Source organism: Monodon monoceros, unplaced genomic scaffold, assembly GCF_005190385.1.
Source record: "Monodon monoceros isolate NGI ecotype Baffin Bay Population unplaced genomic scaffold, NGI_Narwhal_1 Super_Scaffold_20, whole genome shotgun sequence".
NCBI classification, from domain to species: Eukaryota; Metazoa; Chordata; class Mammalia; order Artiodactyla; family Monodontidae; genus Monodon; species Monodon monoceros.
Genome location: NW_021703777.1, coordinates 44,430,438 through 44,452,709, shown reverse-complemented (window position 1 = coordinate 44,452,709; position 22,272 = coordinate 44,430,438). Strand labels below are relative to the sequence as shown.

The 22,272-nt window shown below is 33.5% G+C and overlaps 1 protein-coding gene across 4 annotated transcripts in view; it reads left to right on the top strand.

Annotated features, from left to right (window-relative positions):
• The window catches only part of MRPL1 (mitochondrial ribosomal protein L1), an 89,543-nt gene that overhangs the window by 53,131 nt on the left and 14,140 nt on the right, over positions 1–22,272 (top strand). For all 4 annotated transcript variants that reach the window (XM_029235454.1, XM_029235453.1, XM_029235455.1 and 1 more), the window contains 3 exons: positions 1,006–1,077; positions 4,427–4,538; positions 10,523–10,629. In XM_029235454.1, the coding sequence (XP_029091287.1) occupies positions 1,006–1,077; positions 4,427–4,538; positions 10,523–10,629 (291 nt within the window). The remainder of the gene's footprint in view (positions 1–1,005; positions 1,078–4,426; positions 4,539–10,522; positions 10,630–22,272) is intronic.

The following is a 22,272-nucleotide window of genomic DNA, read 5'->3' as shown; positions in this document are numbered from 1 at the left end:
ACATGAAGCTCAAAGCAATTAGATGACTTATTTGAGCTTGGTCCTTCTGATTAGTTTGAGAAAGAGCTAAGCCACAACGTTAACTTCATCATTATTCATCTACCATATTATGTTTCTCACAAGAAACTGAAGAGAAGTATAGAATTTATCCTACTAGCTGCTGCTTCCTACTGAAGCTCTTCAAACAAGAATAACATTGACATTAAAGCAGTGGGCCCATTTAGTGCTATGAAGACATAGAAACCACACTTTTAAAATGGTCTAGTCTGGAAAGTCAAGAAAGTCAAGGCGATAACAAGTGTAGTAATACAGCTCTTTGTCATTCTTTTTGTATTATAAACATTTGTTTATAACATGTTCATGAATTTGTTTTATAAGGTGTTTTGATTCCTCTCTCTCTGTCTCACTTTCAATGAAGAAATTCTTTACTCTTTTCCTAGGAAACTAGAGAATATAGCTCTTGGAATGCCACAAAACTTGAGTAAATAAGGGAGTGATATGTTTTCACAGTAAAACCAAATGGCATGAATGGAACATATAGAAAAAAAAAAACCCTAATACTGTGCATTTTTCTTTTGAATTTTCAGACAATAGGCTAAATTTTGGTTCTCGTTTCTTAAATTAAAAAAATTTTACTCTTGTATATTGGTTTGATAAAATGTCTCCATTTAAACTAGCAAAACTAAATATATTTTAATCTTTTACTTTTGGAAGATGATGTACTGATAGCATTGGAGACTAAGGACCACTTGGTGGGTTCCTAATATGCCATTTTGATGTGTTTCCTCATATGTTAAGTCAAGAAACACTTTAATCACCTCTAAACTAAACTTGTTCTGGATGTAATATCTCTGATGCATCTAGTTGAAAATTGATGCACATTCAATTAAAAGTAAAAAAAAAAACCCAGTTTTTATTTTGAACTGTGGTATTATTTCTGACAAATACTTGAAAGCAGACTGAATTTGCTTAAAGATTGATGTTCATACTATTGTGTTTTGGTAGAATGCATCAGAGATAAAAATAGCAGAAGAAAATGGAGCTGCATTTGCAGGAGGAACTAATCTGATTCAGAAGGTACAGTATTGTTTTCATGTTCATTAGTTATAGAAATTGTTCTGTTATCTTTGCCATCTGTTGATTTATTACATGTGGAACATAACCACTCTGTTCATATCTTTTGATCAATGGTTAGTAGAGCTTTACAGAACAGGGGAAAATTTTCCTACTCTTCTGAGTCTCAAAATCAAGCTAAGAAAAAACTATCCAGACTTTCTGATATTAACTATGCTTGATTTATATTGTGATTTATTTTTCTTTGCTTCCTATATGTTTGTGAGAGTTCTGTGGGTAGACTGGAAAGGGCAGTATGACTCTTTCTGGTTTTGAATGTGAGATTTGAGATGAAGTGCAAAAGGTAGCACACATGGATATCTCTATTCACGTTTTGAAGGTCAGATATTTGTTTTGCTTTCTTGGAGTGAAAAGTGCGATTTGCTTTAGTAGATCACAAAGGATAGTATCTGACCTCTATAGTATGGTACTTTTAGTTACTCTTAACTTTTACCTCCCCAACTTCATCAGTTCAAGTAATGTAGGCTTAGCATGGAGGCAAAAAAATGATTATATAGCCTGCCTTGGGAAAATAACAAAGAATTTGTGGAGCCCATTTGAAACAAAGACAACATTTTTTTTTTTTTTAAAGAGGTGGGGAGGGGAATTTTCTGGTGGTCCAGTGGTTAGGACTCCTCACTTTCACTGACGAAGGAACTAAGATCCCACGTGGCCAAAAAAAAAAAAAAAAAAAGACATGGGGAGAAGAGGCACATCTGTTGAATTTTGGGAGTTATTTCTGAAATACAAAAGATTTCCCTAACATTCTCTAAAATCTTCTCTTCTAAATTTAATCCTTTAGACTGTGGAATACTTATTGTTTTGTTTCTAGAACTGGAGAAAGTGATATGAAAATTTATCTTTTGTCCTGTATCCAGATTTTGATTTGGGGGAAGTTTTAACTGGACCATTAACTGGGCCAAGCACAACAGTGCTTGTAGTGTGTTTTTTTCTACCCCAGTAGTTCTTTAAATTTGGTGTGGATTCTGGATTTTTAAGGAGAATCTCTAGAATTATTTTGGGGAGCAGAACTAATGGGAAATATGAAGAGATTGTACTTTCATACAGCTTCTAGGTCAAAGTCAGAGGGTGGTACCCAATTCTCTCTCATGTATCATAAATTTTAATTTAGTAAGATTATTAAAATTCTTTTAATATTAAAAAATAATACCACATATTCTTTGGAATTTGAGAGTGTAGCTTGGACCCCGGAGTCAGAGAACGAACTATTCTTATTAAACTTGTGTACTGCCTTCCATCTGTTTTCTTCCGCGAGCATAAGAGTATCTTATAGAACAGTCATAGCAACAGTGGAGTTTGAATAGATATCTCCACTTCTTAAATGTTAAGTAAGAAGTTACTTCTCAAGAAAGAAATGGTATGGGAGCAGAAAGTATTCTGTATCATTTAAGTTCATTAAATAAAATATTTTGAAAAAAGTAACCCAAATAAGGAAACCAGGTGCATTTTGAAATTATTTGTTAAGTAAAATTTTACAGGTACAGAATTTCTCTTTAGGTGCCCCACTGATGATCTATTATTAGAGGGAAAAATGCCACCTATATAAGGCACAAAAACCAATATATTCTTGCAGATTACCCCCTGGTATCTTTTAAAACTCATCCATTTTATTTTCAAAAGGTATTCAGGTTGTGAAGTAAATTCAGTACAGTTTTGTAAATAGTATCATGGCTGCAATTTTTTTATACATTCTTGTATTTTTTAATTAAATATCAATACTGTTTTACTTAGTGCTTATAATAGGTAAATGTAGGATGAATTTACTGAACTTTTAGTCATTTCTTAGGTAAGACTATTTACTAAATTCATTTTGCTTTAATTACAATACTTGTGAAATATCACAAGTATGCTTGGTTCTGAGGGATTTTTAAATAGTTTCATTTTTACTTGTCTCTAAAGCATGCATGCTTTTCATCCATATAGTTTTATATTATTCAATGATATGATCTTAAGGTTAACTATGGCATAACTTTCAAACATAATTTTAAATTTAATTCAAAGGAACATGTTTTAGAATCAGTACTGGAAGATGTTGGAGTAGAAATGTCACATACAGTTCTTTTACATTTCAAAGTTGCCTCTGCTTTCATGTTTCTAGTGATGAGAGCCCTGGTTCTGGAACCACACTGCCTGTGTTTCAGTTCTGGGTCTGCCTCTTAAAAGTGCACAGATTGACTCGTCCTCCTTAAGCCCTCCATTTCCTTATCTGGAATGTGTGGTCAATAGTACTTTCTTTGTAGATTTATTGTAAAGACTTGATGAACTAAACGATGTATGATGCTTAGCAGAATGCTTGGCATGTTATAAGTTCTCTTTTAAAGTAAGTTGTTATTGTTTAGGGGAGCACAGTATGTTGTTTAGGGAGTAAAGAATTTGTAAAAAGAAGAAATAGTAACAGGAAGATAAAATTCCAGAATCACACTTAATTTTGCCAGGGTCCAGGTTTTTACAGTTCAGTGTGTAACCCCAAACCAAGGCTTTGAATGACATACTGTGATAAGACTTTATGCAAAAAAATCATTGGTAAAATATTTGTTGTCCAGGCAGTATTGTTCTAAAAAGTTGCTTCATTTTATAATCAACTGAATTTTTAAATGGAGTATACTGTAGGAGTAAAACAATTATTTTGGGTGCCTGCCTGAATTAATTTAAAATGTCTTTTAAAAATTGAAATTATTTTCTTTGCTCTTAGAATAGAAATAGAGTATGGATAATAAACTATAAGTAAACTTGTCTTTGACCATTCCACTCCTCTTTCATTTTTTGGAGGCAAAGAGAATTTTGGTTTCAATTCTTTGTGAAAATAATTATAGATTCAGTTCTCCTGATGCTCCGAATTTAGGAAAACAGTGTAGTTGCCAGTGATTTGGCAGCTAGTGGTTATTAATTTTACATGTGATCTATTACAAAATTTTCAACATATTCCTTCAGTTTTGATGGACGTATGAATTCAGCTTTGTGGGACTGTATGAGCCGTGTACACATCAGTGATATGTTCTAGCTTGTAACACTTTGCCAAACATAACGCCATGGAAGAATTAAGCCCATTAAATGTTTGTTTGTTTGTTTTTAATGGATGTGGCTATTTTTAAAAGAAAACATCAGAAAATGTTTTGCTTCTGATGGTTTTCATAATTGATAAATGTGTTCAAATGATCCTTGTGGTTAAAGAATTGTGCTTAATAGCTATTTTCTAAATTATAAGGGAAATTGTTGCTACATTAGACTTTATTTTTAGAAGGATAAAGCTTTTTATACAATCTAAGGATATCTTTTCCCCCCTGATTTTTAGATTTTGGATGATGAAATTCAACCAGACTTTTACGTAGCTGTTCCAGAAATAATGCCGGAGCTTAATCCATTAAGGAAGAAACTGAAAAAAAGATTTCCTAAGCTTACTCGAAGTAAGGGAGAATTCTTTTACTATTTCAGTATGCTATCAACAACTTTCTATATATATGTTTAGTTAGAAAACAAAATTGCTAATATATGTGTAGAATAAATAATATGTTCTGGTGTTTGAGTTTTGTGTTATATAGGAACATATGGATTTAATTTTTTTTTTCCTTTGGCATTAATATTGGTGATTTAATGTAATTTGAAGGCCTAGTGACTTTATAATCAGATCTTTAAATTTAGGCCATATTCTAGTTTTAAATTAGTGGAACATATTACCCACTACGTATGTTATCATCATACTATTTTATACCTCTTTATCAATATAACATGTATGCTCATGTTAGCATTCAACATATATGTATGAATGCTTACTGTGTATGGTTCTGCAGTTATTTCCCTTGAGCAACTTTTCCCTTGTGGATATTTCCCCCTTATGAAACCTAGTAAGAGAAGTAAGGGTGCTACATAAATAGCCTTGTTATAAAGTATGAAGTATTATATGATAAATTCACAAGGTGCTGTAGGTGTTCAGTAGAGGAGGAATTTATACATAGGTGGGGAAATCAGAGAAGGCACCCTGAAGGGGGTGACATTTAAACTGTACCTTGAATAATTTGGTGATCAGATTAAGGGGGATTTTATTTTAAGTGGAAAGAATCTGTTAATCATAGACACTGAAGTAAGTTAGAAATTATAGGCTACATCCCAGAAATATCAATTAGTTCTCTTTGGCTGTAGTGAATGGCACCCCTATGAAATGAAAGAGAATATGTTGGACAGGTAGATTGATGCCGTGTTGAGCAGAATCTTGAATAAGATCCTAATAAATTTGGACTTTTATTCTGTATTCAGCAGGAATCTCTTAGAAGTTTTTAAGGTGGGGGATTCTCCAGAGCTTTAATTTAGCAAGAGTTTGTAAGATGTATTGGCATGAATCAAAAGTAGAGGCAGGGAGACCAGTTCAGGTGCAATTGCCAGAGACTAATAAAGGTAATGTTTGAACTAAAGTCTTCATAATGAGACTGGAGTGAAGCGGACAGATGTCAAAGATAATAGGACTTTGCACTAAGTAGTTAGGAACGGACATGTTGAGAGAGAGAAAGGGAAGAGTCAAATGATGCTGAGATTTAAACCTTGGGATCTCTGCTAATAAGTTGATGTCATTAATGGAAACAGGGAGTAGATTTGGGAGGAAAAGTAAGTTCATTTGCAGACATTGTTTCTTTTAGATGGTGCTGGATATCTGCTATAGGTAGACGTTATTTCAAATAAAATTTTATAAGGTAAAAGAGCAAGTATTTTAAAATCATTTTAGTAGATTGGTCTTCAAATTTTAACTCTAGTTGAGCTAAAAAAAATTCTTCATACATGATAGCCACTTATGTTCATCTGAATTATAGATCATGTTCTATGCTGTAAGCAAATTCAAATGCACTCTTCAGTTTTGTTGTACTAGTGTTTTGTTTATTCTTGATAGCCTGCATTGAATAACACATCCTTTTGAGATATTGGACTGAGGTTTGACACTTTTTGTTAGGGATTTCCAATACAGTAGTGTGTGTTTTCATGGAAGCACGCTTACATTCTTTCCTAAGTAGGACCTGAAATTGAACATTATTTTAAAAATTAAACCAGAGTTGCAGTTGAATTTGAAAATAATTCTCATATTTTTTTCTAATTAAATTCAAGCTCAACAAAGCCAAACAATATTAAATATAGTCAATTAAAACTGAAACTGAATACTGAATATATCTGTATTCAGCTTGCTCCTCGCTTTGCATGGTTAACTGGTTTTTCACAGAAATTAATTTTGTTACCTTTGCTGCTTTATCCATTCTTTGAATAACTCTTTTGGCCTCAATTCTCTTTAGCGTTGAGGTTTCTTATTACCATTTTCATTGCAAAATTTGGGACTGAAAGGTTTTCAGATAACTTATTTCTTTATTTCAAATAAGGAAAGTTTCTTTTGAAAATGTTTATTTTTACTAGTGGGCTTTGTTTCTGCTTTCATAATGAATCATAGCTTGTGTATACCATGGTCAAGTTACCTAGGTATGTTCTCCCCGCCCAGCTCCCCCAATTTGCTTAACAAATCATCTTGGAAAACCAGGCAGACCTTTCTCCTTCCCTAACTTTTTCTTTTCAACCCCACACGATCTGCTTAACAGCACTGGCAAAACATTTGTGTTCTTTAAACATGAAGACAAATGATTAACCTGTCAAAAATGTGAAAACAGAATACACCAGATGTGCATTAGAACAAATGAAGCTTGTATTATGCATTTTTAGAGCATATTCAGAATCTTGTTTAGGAACATTTGATTCCCCTTACATCCAACAAAAGACATAAGGGTGAAGTAGAAATTATGTTTTGAGCAAATGGATGGAATTAAAAAACAAACAAACAAGCCCCTGCAGCTGAGCTCATTAGTTTCCCATTTTATCTTACATTTTGTTTTTCTAGTGGGAGTGGGTGTAACCAACTTGGCTGGATTGAATGTGCACATTTTGCAGCATGTTTAATGCTGCAGTTTTATTTGTTTTATTTTAATTGCTTACGTAACTATAGGCAAGTTCTCTATTTTTCCAGTGCACATTTGGCTTGTTTTCTGAGTATTTCTTTTTTATCTCATTAAAAAAACGACATTTAAAACTTGCTTTTTAAAATTTCTTGGAAGAAATTGGCCTTCATTTTGCGTGTCAACTTAGCTTTTTTTCCTCCACAATACAAATGCCCTCTGAAATTCTTTCATATCTAATATAGATATATCTTATTGATATTTTTTGATTTTCTTTATTCCTAATCTTATTTTTTAGCATTTACTAAACAAAAAATACTAGCATGAAAAATATCTTGACTTAATGGAATCAGTTTTCTATTACGCATATTAAGCCATAGTAGGTACTATGGCATATGTGGAAATAGTTGAATTCTTTTAAAGCATACTAAGTTGTTGGCAGGTAAGGGATATAATTAGAAAACTGGACCCACTACTGTGTGTTCCTCTTAACACATAGTTCTTAGGATTGAACATCAGTGCTCCAGTTGGAGTCTTGTCAAAAGGATATTCCCGCAGACTTGTCCAAAGAGTATTCATGAGTAGGACACTGCTTTCTGTATGGAAGTTGGTATTGTATCATATTTGAGAGTAATGGATATAAAATTATTGAAATCTAATGTAAATTATTTTTAACTCATAGATTGACATGCTGTACTTCAGAATATTGCTTGCATTATTGAAACAATTTGATTATATAAAGAAAAATGCTAAAACACAGGGAATTTTTGCAGGGTAACCAATTTGAAATTTTTCTAAATTTCCCTCTTTCATGTGCTAGTTTAAAAACTATGTGTAAAAGACTCCAATGATTATTAGGTATGATTATAATTATTATAGATGAATTATTGATATATTACAGCTGGCTCTGTTGCTCTCCTTCATTTCCCTTACTCCAGCCATAGTGGCCTCTTTGCCCTTCTTTATATGCACTAAGTGTTCTTCCTTCTCAGGTCTTTGGACTCATTGTCCCATCTGTCTGTAATGCTCTTTGCTAATTTGCCTGGCTCACATTCTTATTCAAATGTCACATTAAACAGAGAGCCCTTCTGTAACCATCCTATATAAAATATTAATCTCCACTTCCTATTATCATCGGATTTCTCATTATTGTGTTTTTTTTTTTTGGCTGCGTTGGGTCTTCGTTGCTGTGCGCAGGCTTTCTCTAGTTGCGGCGAGCGGGGGCTAGTCTTCGTTGAGGTGTGCAGGCTTCTCACTGTGGTGGCTTCTCTTGTTGCAGAGCATGGGCTCTAGGGCGTGCGGGCTTCAGTAGTTGTGGCGCACAGGCTTAGTTGCTGTGCAGCATGTGGGATCTTCCTGGACCAGGGCTTGAATCTGCGTTGGGAGGCAGATTCTTAACCACTGTGCCACCAGGGAAGTCCCCATGTATTTTTTTGAATTATAGTTTTGTCTGGATATATGCCCAGGAGTGGGATTGCTGGATCATACGGTAATTCTATTTTTAGTTTTTTGAGGAACCTCCATACTGTTTTCCATAGTGGCTGTATATAATGAGATTTTCATACTGACTTATCACGGGAAGAGCTGCTGGAGACACACTGAGAGTGGTGTGTCTCTAGTGGTATGTTCCTTATTGTATTTCTTACCCTTCAAATAAATCACATTTTCTAGGTACAAAATTGAAATTTTTTCAGGTTAAGTTATGGTATTGTGGAATATTAGAAGTATGTGTGCAACTAGAGATTATCATACTAAGTGAAGTAAGTCAGAAAGAGAAAGACAAATACCATATGATATCACTTATTTGTGGAATCTAAAATATGACACAAATGAACCTATCTGTGAAACAGAAATAGAATCAGGGACATAGAGAGTAGACTGGTGGTTGCCAAGGGGGAGAGGGATGGGAGAGGGTTGGATTGGAAGTTTGGAATTAGCAGATGCAAACTGGTATATATATAATGGCTAAACAACAAGGTCCTACTGTACAGCACAGGGAACTATATTCAATATCCGGTGATAAACCATAATGGAAAAGAATATATATATGTATAACTGAGTCACTTTGCTGTAGAGCAGTAGTTAACACAACATTGTAATTCAACTATACTTCAATAAAAAACAAATTTAAAAAAAGTTTAAAGTAAAACTAAAAAATATATATTATTTTATGTGTTGAATTTGAGTTAAAATGTTAATGATTAAAGATTAGGAAGGTATAGTTTATGTTTGGAGTCTCCTCCATGGTCCTTTGAAAATTCTTAGTTTTTACCTTGATTCCTTTTTTCTCCTTTCTTTATTCAGTTGCATCTTTTTTTCCACCCTAATGGAGGACAAAGTGACATTCGAATCCAATAAAGTCTCAATTCTTAACTCTTTCTTCCTGCCAGCTTCTGTAACCATTTGTGCAGCAATGAGCTGCTTCCGGATTGTACCACTCACTGAGGTATTATTTCTACTGCTAGATCTTGCTACTTTTCTAGTTCCTTCCCTTCTTTATGGTAAGGCAGGTCAGACAAATTTCACACAAAGGTAAGTAAAAAGTTCTTCAAAGATTTCAAGACTCCACTGTCAGCTTTTATCATGTGTTATTTTATAGGTTTTATTTTAATTTGTCATCAGTGTTTCTAAAGTATAAGCATCATCATTGTATATACTTACTTATTAGTTATTTATTACTGTACAACAATAATATCACAAATTTAGTGGCTTAAAACAACACACATTTACTATGTCAGCTTCTGTGTGTCAGGAATATGTATACAGCTAAGCTAGGTTCTCTGCTTCAGGGTCTCATAAAGCTACAATCAAGGTGTCAGCTGGGGCTGTGATTTTATCTGAGACTTGACTGGGGAAAGTTCCCTTCCAGATTCATGTGGCTTTTTGGCAGAATCCAGTTCCTTGCAGGTTTCTGGACTGAGGATCTCAGTTTCTTGGCCCGTGGCTCTCCATATGCCCTCACAACATTGTAGCTTGCTTCTTCAAAGCCAGTAGGAAGAGCGACTCCCCCAAGATAGGCATTGCAGTTTTATGTAATGTAATCAGGTATGCATAATCATACTGTCTCTTGCTTAGAAGCACGTTGCAACTCTCATCCATATGCAAGGGGAAGGGATAACACAAAGGCATGAACACCAGGAAATGGGCCACCCTACAGGCTCTCTGCCACAAATCATTTTTTATATCTTAACTTGGTTGAATGTTTCTCTCTTTTTTTTGTGTGGTACGCGGGCCTCTCACTGTTGTGGCCTCTCCCGTTGCGGAGCACAGGCTCCGGACGCGCAGGGTCAGCAGCCATGGCTCACGGGCCATCCTCCCAGACCGGGGCACGAACCCGTGTCCCCCGCATCGGCAGGCGGACTCCCAACCACTGCGCCACGAGGGAAGCCCTGAATGTTTCTCTTACTCAGTAATTTTTGCTACTTGTTTAGATGTAATGATAACTTTGGATTTTCTCCTTTTCTAACCAGATTCCATTGGCCGAGACATCCCCAAAATGCTTGAATTATTTAAAACTGGACATGAAATTAAGGTAGATGAAGAAAGGGAGAACTTTCTGGAGACCAAAATAGGAACAGTAAGTTATAGTGAAAATTATTCAGTAACCCCTTTTATTTTTTGCTTAAGTGATTCATTAATAATTTATAACATACCAGCCCTTTGAACTTGTCCTTGTCAGTAGCATTAGAAGTGGCACTAAATATATACATAGATAATTTTTTTTATGAGTTGAATTCATAAATTTTAGTGGTGCTTTAGAATTCCTTCTTTTCTAGAGTTATGTGCCACTCTCTGACATTTACTTGTACTTTGCCTTATTAGTCTATTCTGTGTTATTTTTGCTAATATTTTAAGCATTTTGGGAGTTGGGTCTAGATCTTACATGTACCTTATAGAGTATTGCATAATGCTGAGTCCATAGTAAGTATTTAATGCTACTTTAATGGAATTGAGTAATTTGCTTTATTTTAATGAATTGTTTCTGATTATCCCTGCTTGTGTTTTAAAAGCTGTTTGCCCACTTATAGAAGATGCTGGAAATTAATTTCCAAAGCCATTTTTGGGACACTAATATAGCTAAATCAGATTTTTATAGGACTGTGTTTCAAAAGATATAGTTTTTTGCTAATGTTTCTTAATCCTACAGAATTTCTAACGTGCCTATTTAATGTATGTAATTTTTTCCTGTGCAGTAACTATAGGAATAATAATAATATTGTTAGCCAAATTTAAACAGTGCCTACCAAGTGCTAGGTACTATTCCAGACATTTTTCATATATTCTGTCTTTTAATCCTGAACCCTATAAGAGGTAAATTATCATCTCTAATTTATAGGTGAAGGGATGGAAGCCCAAAGAGGTTAAGTAATGTTTCCAGTGTCTCACAGCTAGTATGAGGCATACTTGGTATTTAAACCTTGGGAGTCTCCTCAAGAGTCCAGGCTGTTTAACCTGTCTTGCCTCATGACTGGAGTTATTTGAAGAGCTATTATTCCTCCTCCCATCCTACTCCTGAGAGCAATTCTGCATTATAGCCCACCACTAGTAGTCCAAACTCATTGAGCTGTACCTATTGTAAATCATCAGAAATATATAAAAGGAACTCATCTAGTTTTATGGAAGGAAAACTTGCTTTAGAAACGGGGCAAAGCAAGTTTAATCCAGTCAGGGATTGGGAAACCCCCCTTCGCCTTCATTATCATCAAAGCTTAGCTCTAATTCAGTTGGCGTTGAGCTCTGCTTGAATCTGATGTTGGAATTTCCTTGTTCCCAAAAGGCCCTTGGCAGTGTGTCTTGTTTCTCAGGGATGGCAACATTGCAATGTGAAACACAAACAGAAAACCAAATACAAATTTTAAGAGACTATTCTAGAGCTGTAGAGACTTGGGCTTGAATACCTGTTCTGGTACTTAAGGGATGGCAGATATTAGACAAGTTTCTTTTCTTCTTTTTTTTAAATGTTTCTTTAATTGAAGTATGGTTGATGTACAATATTATATAAGTTACAGGTGTACAATATAGTGACTCACAATTTTTAGAAGTTATAATCCATTTATAGTTATTATAAAATATTGTTTATACTCCCCATGTTGTACAATATATCCTGGTAGCTTATTTTATATGTAATAGTTTGTACCTCTTAACCCCTTACTCCTATATTGCCCCTCCTCCCAAACAAATTTCTTAATGTTGTTGTGTCTCAAATTTCCTCATCTGTAAAATTTATATAGTAATATCTATTTCACAATGTGGTATCGAAGATTAAATAAAATTTTAGAATGATAACACCTATTGTTACTGTTTTAGTTGGTCTGTTTAGGTCTGTAAAGTATCTTTATAAGACTCTTTCTTCCTAGATGTATCTTTTTTCTTAAGTAATGTTTTCAGTATATTGAGTAGTGTTAATAGTTTATATAGATCCTAACTCAGTGTATAAGAAACCATGGCATCTCATTCATTCTTTTTAACAAATACCATAGTGATTAAGACATGGGCTCCAGACCAGACTACCTGCATCTTTTAGAGATATAATGCTTTTTCTTAATGAAAAAGAAATTAATCTGTGTGTCTCAAGAGAATCTTTTCTGAGTACTATTTAAATAGTATAGTATAGTAGGAGGTTAAGAGAATGGGTTTTAGATTCATACGTGTGGATTCAAATCCTAGTTGCAGATTAGAACTGTGTTACCTTGCTCTCTGAGCCTCAGTTTTCCCCCATTCCCCATTTTCCCTATATGTAAAATGATGTTGATAATGATATATACTTTCTAGATTACGAAGGAGCAGATGGGATAATGACCTAATAACTATTAAACAGAATTCTACTTCTGGCTAAGATGGAGTAACAGGGACCTGATTTACTCTCCCACCTAAAGCAATTAGCATTACCTTGATACCAAAACCAGACAAAGGAAATGACAGTCCAGCATCATTCTTGAATGCAGATATTAAAAGTATAAACTAAACTTTAGCAAATAGAATCCAGCAATGTGTAAAAAGAAGAGCATATCATGACCGAGTAGGGCTTATCCTAGGAATTCAAGGTTAGTTTAACATTCAACAATCATTATAATTTACCACATTAACCCACTAAAAATCAGAAGTCATGTGATCATCTCAGTAGATACAGAGAAAACATTTGACAGAATCCAACACTTGTTCCTGACTAAAATGTCTCAGAAAACTAGGAATAGAAGTTAATGTCCTCAACCAGAAAAAGGGCATCTAAGAAAAAGCAACAGCTGATATCATAGTGATGAAAGGCTGAATGCTTGCCTCCTAAGATCAGGAACAAGATAAGGACATCCACTCTCACCACTTCTGTTCAGCATTAATCTAGGGATTCTAACTGGTGTAGTCAGGCAAGAAAAAGAGGCAGCAGATTAGAAAGGAAGAAGTAAAACTCATTTTTCAAAGGATGACATGATCTAGATACTAGAACAAGGAAGTGAGTTAAGTAAGTTGAAGGATACAAGATCAATATACAGAAATCAGTTTGCTTCTATATAACAGCAATGAACATTTACAAATTAAAATTTAAAACTAAGGAATACCATTTATAGTGGTATTAAAATATATGAAATACTTAGGGATAAATCTGACAAAAGATGTGAAAGATCCATACACTGGAAACTTCAAAACATAGTGGAGAGAAATTAAATAAAGAAGATCTAAATAAATGATGGAATGAATCATGCTCAGGGGTTAGTAAACTTAATATTGTTAAGGTGTCAGTTATCCCCAAAGTAATGTATAGATTCAGTACATTCTCAGTCAAAATCCCATTAAGGTTTTCTGTAGAATTGACATGATTCTAAAATTCATGTGAAGATACAAAGGATCTAGACTAGCCAAAACATCTTTAACAAAGGACAAAGTTGGAGGTCTATCTGATTTCAAGATTTATAAAGCTACAGGAATTAAGACAATGTGATGTTGATGTCAAAAGAGACAAAACAATCAATGGAGCAGAATAGAGAGTCCAAAAAAAAAAAGGACAAAACACATATGGACAACTGATTTAAAACAAGATGCAAAAGCATTTTTAATGGCGAAACAAGTCTTTTCAACAAACGACACTGGAACAATTAGATATCTGTATCTGATAAAATGAACTTTGATCCACACTTCATACCATATATAATTACCTCAAAATGTGTCAAAGACCTAAATGTAAAGCTTAAAATTATAAAACTTCTGGAAGAAAATGTTGGGTCAGGGAATAATTTCTTAGATATTACACCAACAGCATGATTCACAAAAGAACAAATTGATAAATTGTACTTTTTAAAAATTAAAAGCTTTTTCTCTTTAAAAGATACTGTTAAGAGAATGAAAAGGTAAATTGCAGATTGGGATAAAATATTTGTAAATCATCTGTCTGATAAATCCACGATATATAAAGAACTCTTAAAACTCAACAATAAAACAATCCAGTTTTAAAAATCAAAAGATTTGAACACAACTCACTAAGGGGTGACAAACACATGGCAGACAAATGACAAACATATTGAAAGATGCTCAACATTATTGTAGTTGTTAAGGAAATACAAATTAAAATCACAATGAGATATCATTACACATGTATTGGAATGACTAAAATTAAAAAGACTGATCATACCAACGTTGGTGAGGATGTGGAGCGACTGGAATGTTCATATGCCGCTGTGGGAATGTAAAATGATGCAACCTCTTTGGCAAACAGTTTGGTAGATTAAGAAGTTTAATACCCACCTACTATATGATCCTACTACTTCACATTTAGATATTTACTCAGGAGAAGTGGAAACATATGGTTATGCAAAGATTTGTAAACAAATGCTTATATCAGATTTATTTGTAATAGCCAAAACCCAGAAACATTTCACGTGTCCATTGACAGGTGAATGTATAAACAAACTTTGTTATGTCTATACAATTGAATATTCTTTAATACAGTAATAAAAAGAAACAATTGATGCATGCTTTAACATGAATGAATTTTTTAAAAATCATGCTGAATGAAAGAAGCCAGACAAGAAAGAGTACATACTGTGTGATTCCATTTATGTAAAATTCTGGCAAATGCAAAGTAATGTATAGTGACAGAAACTAGACTGGTAGTTGCCTTGGGGACAAGGTGGCTGGGATGGGGTGGGGAGGAGGGATTACAAAGGAGCACAAGGAATTTGGGGGATGATTGACATGTTTGTTATCCTGACTGGTGATGGTTTGAGTGTATACATATGTCAAAACTTAATAAATTGACACTTTAAAAATGTGCAACATATCCCTTGGAATACTGTTTAGCAATAAGAAGGAACAAACTATGGATACATGCTATGATGTGGATGAACCTCGAAAACATGCTTAGTGAAAGAAGGCAGATGCAGAAACCACATTTATGTGAAATGTCCCAAAAAAGGGTGAAACTGTAAAGACAAAAAGTAGATTAGTGGTTGCCTGGGGCGAGGGGTTGGGAGGAAACAGTAAATGTGCCTCAGGGATCATCAGTTTTCAAACTGATTTATGGTGTTGGTTGATAAACATACTAAAAAATCATTGAATTATAAATTAGAAAATGGTGAATAACGTAATATGCAAAATATGCCTCTATAAAGTTATCAAGTATACCTCAATAAAGTTGTTGAAAAAGGAATAAAAATCTGTCTACAGTTGTATCTCATACAATATAACTATTCCATAAAAATATTTATTTTTATAATTATCAGAGGTAACATTTTTTTAAAAGATTTCAAAGAAAGTAATATATCTTCCTTAAAAGTTGGCGATTTCCACGAGTGATGTTATTCTTATTACATAGTTGGAAATACTAAAGGTTTATTTTTGTTGTTGCTTTGTTTCTGTTGTTGCCACCTGTATGATACAAGGATTTGATTTAGAATGAGTGTGCAGATGAAGGGGCACTGACAGCATTACATGCCCATTCAGGGTCCGCCTCATTTTGGATAAAAGGGGGCTATCCAGAGCAGGGTCAACAAACGATGTACGGCCATGGGCCAAATCCAGTTGTGGCCTGTTTCTTTTTTTTATAACCTGTGAACTAAGAATGTCTTTACAGTTTTAAATGGTTTTAAAAAACAAGCAAAACAAAGAATTTGCAGAGATTATATGTGGCCTACGAAGCTTAAAATATTTACTGTCCGGATCTTTAGAGAAAAGTTTTGCTGACTCCTAATCTAGAAAGATGTTTTGAGGGAGAGTGAAATGTATTAGTTTTGTGTTTTTATTTGCCTGTATGGGAGAGACTATCTTACTTTAGTTAAATCACCTAGAATTCCCTTGTTATAATTCTGTACTGCCACATTGCTTCAGGATCCAGTTCTAATACTGCTGTAATGTGAAATTGCTCTTGAGTAGTTTAAGCTGGTTTTTCTTCTGTATCAAAGTGATAAATACAATCAGTTGAATGATCTTTCTTAATTATCTGACTTGAGGATTAGCATCTTGGGTATTGGAACTCAACCAGTAATGCCTTTGTATATCAGAACTTTACTAATGCTCTCATAGCCAGCTAGTATCTAACATTTGTCCGCATTACTTGCAGGTAAATTAGTTTCCTTCTTAATCTTTCCTACCATTTGTACCTATAGTTTACATATTCATGAAATTGTTTATGTCTACACGCACTATCAGATAAAATACTCATATCAGTGAAAATGTCATTCAGATGATATATTGAACATCATGCTGACAGAACAGACTATTATTGGAGTATTTTATTTTTCAGTCTCTTATATTGCTGTTATGCAATCACCATTTATTTTCTCTCTTGGCATGAAGAATAAGTTGGTTGGGATAAAAGTGAGTTGCTAAGTGATCAGATTCAAGGGAAAAGTCTTAAAGCATAAAACTAAAAATAAAGTTTACAGGGGAGAAAAAGCACATTTCTTCAACTGGACCTTAAGTTTTTTAAAAATTTAAATAATGACTCTTTCCACGAAATAGAAATGAAGCTAAGGCAGATTCTCAAAAAATGAAATTGAGACATAATATGTCTCAGTACATATATTCTAAATGGCAGTTTAATTTCAGGTAGTAATTAGATAATTTACAAATGATTAATCTGAGTTTAATATTTAGAAAACAATATCATAGTAATAATTCTGCTGCCCAGATAAACCTGTTGACATTTTAAAATTTTCAAATTAAAGTATTCACTTGGTTAAATTAAAGCGGTTTACAAAACTGTGTAAGGGAACACTAAATCCCATCTGTCTGCAATTGTTTTCTTATGGAACTCCTATTAATAGTTTTATCTTGTGCTTCCAGAAATGTTACAGCCTAAACACCCTTGTAAAAAAATATATTATATATGGTGAATCAGTATTTTATTTTATAAAAATTTAATTTACACTAAACTTTTCAAACAGTCCTTAAAAGTAATATTGAAAGCGAAAATTTTCATTCTTGGGATTTCACAAAATGAGAGTCAGAGTTAAGAATCTTGTCCTTTATTCATTATAAGAATGCTTAGTCAGGTGTATATTTTGACATAACACAAAAAAACTAAACAGTGTCCAGATATTATAGCAGAAACCTGCCAGAATAAAGACTTTGAAGTAATTTTCAAAGGGTGTCTGTTAGTATTTTATAACATACCACAAATCCATTTTATGTCAGCTGTGAGGCTCTCAGAAACATGCTTTGTTTTTTCTCAGTGATAGATTGCTTGTTTGATTTAAGAATCTTGGCCTCCAGCCTACTTTTCCAGATCACTTGTAAGTGTAATTGTAAGCCAGTAAGATTGGTTTTCTTAACTTGTCCTTTATTATAAGGTAAAAGTTCTTTCCAAATTTCTATTAATGTTGACTTTCCCATTTTACAGAGGCACACATAATATCATTATATTTGTCAAAAACTAAAATGTTCTCTCTCTCTCTTCCTTCTTTCACTTTTGTTAATATTGACTGCTTCACATATTTTTGTTTTGTTTTGTTTCTGTTTTGTTTTTGTTTTGCGGTACGCGGGCCTCTCACTGTTGTGGCCTCTCCCGTTGCGGAGCACAGGCTCCGGACACGCAGGCTCAGCGGCCATGGCTCACGGGCCCAAACGCTCCGCGGCATGTGGGATCTTCCTGGACCGGGACTCAAACTCGTGTCCCCTGCATCGGCAGGCAGACTCTCAACCACTGCACCACCAGGGAAGCCCTGCTTCACATATTTTAAAATCAAAGGTGATGGTGGTGTTGTTAGGCTTCATTTGCTGAGAGTGGTGGAGATCAAGAGATAGAACTTTTCACTAGGAAAAAAAATTCTACAGCTGTAAAATATGGTACATTAGGACTTGTAGTAGGGAGCATTTATCAAGAAGAAAGGACATGAACTGTAGTTTAAAGAAAGATTTGGAATGTGCCTATTTGATGTATTTAACCTATCATAGTATTTCTTACCATAATAAATTATGACTCTCATGGCCTATTATATATACTCCCAAAAGAGCCTGTAAAATTTGACCCATGTTTCTGTATATATGTTTTCAAGTAGCAACTAACTTTTATGTCTGAATCCAGTTCAATAGAATCTCACATATGTAGAAATAGTTACTGTAGTTTTCATGGGTTTTAGACTTTGATTTTCAAATCAAGTCTAACCTAGAAATCTTCTGGGATTAATAAAGTTAGATAAACTTTGAGGATAAAAATGTAGATTTGTGTTATAATGCACAATGGACCTTTTAAAGGGTGCAGTGTACTATAAAATCTACTCAGTTTCAGATCATTTTTTGTAGTTTTGGCCCCTTTATAAGTGCTTTGGTGTCAGCACAGAAACTTAGTGGGATTTTCCACACTTCCAAAAGAATGTTTAGTGAGGACCTGCTGTATTTCCAATCAACCTTTTTTTTGATTGAAGCTGATATTTATGCAGATATTTGAGTTAGAATATGATTGAAATCCACATAAAGCCATTTATCTAGGGAAATATTACTTCACATTTCACTTTATAGAACATTAAAAACGAATAAGTACAAAGAAGAATGACTTCTGCATACCAGCTTTTATATTTACACAATTAAAACATCTACATATTTTTATTCTTAAATGCTTACAAAATCTCTATAGGATCATGTCCAATCAACTTTTTCTGTTTAGTTTTTCACTTCAAAGTAATTCAAGTATACATGTACATACAAGCTTTTAAAAATGACTTTTCACTGTAATATTTTCTGAAACACCATAAAATCAGGAATCTTGATGATCTATCTTCATTTTACCTTAGAGCATTGGGGACTCCTTGGTTCTTAGCACTTTAGAAAAGAAAATCTAAAGAGAAATTAAATCATATTCATAACATTTTAGGTAAGAAAATAATGAAACATTACATATTTTCTTGGAATTTATTGCTTAGTAAAGCTTAGTTAAGCTCTTACTTGAAAGAGCTTAAGCTCTTATTTTTAAATACCCTCAATGTCAGCATATCTTTTTCCTCAGTTTTTTATTTTGCAAAATTTTAAATGAATGGAAAGGTTGAAAGAATAGTATAACAAACACCTATATACTCATCACCTAGATTCACCAATTTTGTCACATTTGCTTAGAAAAACTAGGATAAGTAGTTTGCTTAGAGAAAATAGTAGATATTCTATTTTCTAAACCACTTAAAATTAAGTTGCAGACATCATAACACTTCATTCATCATAACACTTTTATTTGCATATAAAATATGCAAATATTTTATATGCATAATTTATATGTATAGCCTAAGAATAGGACATTCTTCTATATATGTTTTTTAAAATTTATTTTATTGAAGAATAGTTGATTTACAATGTGTTAATTTCTACTGTACAGCAAAGTGATTCCGTTATACATATATATACATTCTTTTTCCTATTCTTTTCCATTATGGTTTATTGCAGGATATTGAATATAGTTCCCTGTGCTATCCTGTGTATGTTTTTTAAAGTACTTTTGTTTTTTAGTGTAGTTTGTAGAATTTATTGCTATTTTTTTCTATTTATAAATTATTGATTTGCTTTTTCTTTATTATATTATCTTGAGATTTGTTTTGTTTTATAATTTTCTAAGTTTTATATGAGGTTTGTGAGTTTTTTTTTTTTAATAAGAGTTTAAATTTGTGAATTTGCCTCTAATTACATGTTTGATATTTAGTTTTCTTGTCATTATTTTCTAAATAATCTGCCATGGGACTTTTTATTCTTATTTGGGAGAGTATTTTAAAATTTTGGAACCTTTTTTGACTTTTAAAATTTTTACTATATTCTAGTTTGACTGCCTTATGGTTGAAGACTGCATCCTTTTTAGTTTCTACTTTTAAAAGATTCCTCGAGACTTTCCTTGTGGCCCATAGTATAAGATTAATATTCTTTTTCCAAGTATCACATGGACACTTGAAAATAACATGTGCTCTGAGGCTTCCAGGTAAAGATGGATTGAATGCATACCACAGTAGTAACTGATTAGAAAATGTCAAATCTTAAGTCAGCAATGTAGAAAGCCAAAATATTAATATAATTTAAATTTCAGGATCTTTAAAAAGGCTAGGATCTGGCTCTAGATATCTCTGGAACTGAGTGTTAATGGTATGTGTGGGGATGGGGCAAGAACCTTCTGAAATAGGATTAGTTGAAAACTCTTGAAGAGTTTTACATATTTCATGACCCTGGGTAACTGCCCTTTCCCATGCTAGCAGATGGTGGGAAAGATTAAAACAAAGGTCTCTTACTGGGGGAGATCAGGAGTTGAGAAAATTGAAAACAGGGAGATTAAGTGAATATATGTATATGGAATGTTGAGAAATCCTTCCCTCCTCCCCACCCGGTCCTCTTCCCTTACCTTGCTCTCAGAATTCTGGCCACCAATCTAGGCAGGAGATTAGATGAGGATTAATTCAAGAATAATTATAATAGGCTTTTGAGCAGCTTTGTAATATTTTCCTTCCCATTTGAACATTCATGGTGGTTTTACTTTTTCAGTCTCTGGATGAAGAAGTAGTTCATTTCTGGTACTTTGATGAAAATTGACATGATTTAAAAATAATTGTTATTATTTGTAGGGGTTTTTTTTAATGTAGTTTTTTTTTTTTTTTTTTTTTTTTTTTTTCCAGTACGCGGGCCTCTCACTGTTGTGGCCTCTTCCATTGCGGAGCACAGGCTCCGGACGCGCAGGCTCAGCGGCCATGGCTCACGGGCCCAGCCGCTCCGCGGCATGTGGGATCTTCCCGGACCGGGGCACAAACCCGTGTCCCCTGCATCGGCAGGCAGACTCTCAACCACTGCGCCACCAGGGAAGCCCTAATTTTTCCTTCTTTTAATAGCTCTCTGAAGTTTTTCTTTTCTATTTTCTTTTTCCATATCTCTTTTTTTTTTTTCCCTCTTCTCCACTCTTCCCTACCTCCTTGTTCATCCACCTACATGTTGGAAAGACATGAAAAATAGAATTAAATCTATGGGAAAATTAATGTGAATTAGTTGAAAATGAATACCACAGACTAGTTTTTCAATGAAATACAACTAACTTTGATAACATAGAGTATCTGATCCAAAAATGTTGCTTGATAGGTGCTGCCTCAGTTAATTATGCTATATAATTAACAAATCAGTGGTTTATATTAAACAGTGTTTTTAATGTAAATGTTCTCTAAAGATGTTTAAATATTTTCCTGTAATCTCAATTCACATTCATTATGTCACATTCATTACATCATATTCATTACATTCACATTCATTACATCATAAAACTTTTAAAACATATTTGACAGTCTTTGAATTATTACTAATTCCAAATGAGTGGCGTCAGTAAGTTTATTTGGAAACATTGATTCCTCCTGTGAGTGGAGTCCTACTTTTCCTATTTATTTTCTTATGTCACAAGACAGATTCCTACTAGTATCCTGTGAAATCAACTTAAGTAAATAAAAGAGTAAAGTATTCTAAAGAAACTATACTTTCAAAGTAGGTATGCCACTTGTTCTGTTTTAATTTAGAAACTATTGCTATTTCTTTTATTAATATTGAATTAGAACATAAATTCTTAAATAATTTGGATTGAGGAAGACTTCTAAAAACTTCATTAAATATAATTGAAAATTTAAAGAACATCTTTTAAATGTAATATAATAGCCTAGCTTTGACATGAATGGTTATCATAGCATTAAAGGAAAAACAACTGGAACCCTTTTACAATCATGTAAATATCCAAATTTTGAAGACTTGTAAATAATAATGCTATTGGCAAATCAAACCATTTTCTTAAAAGAAA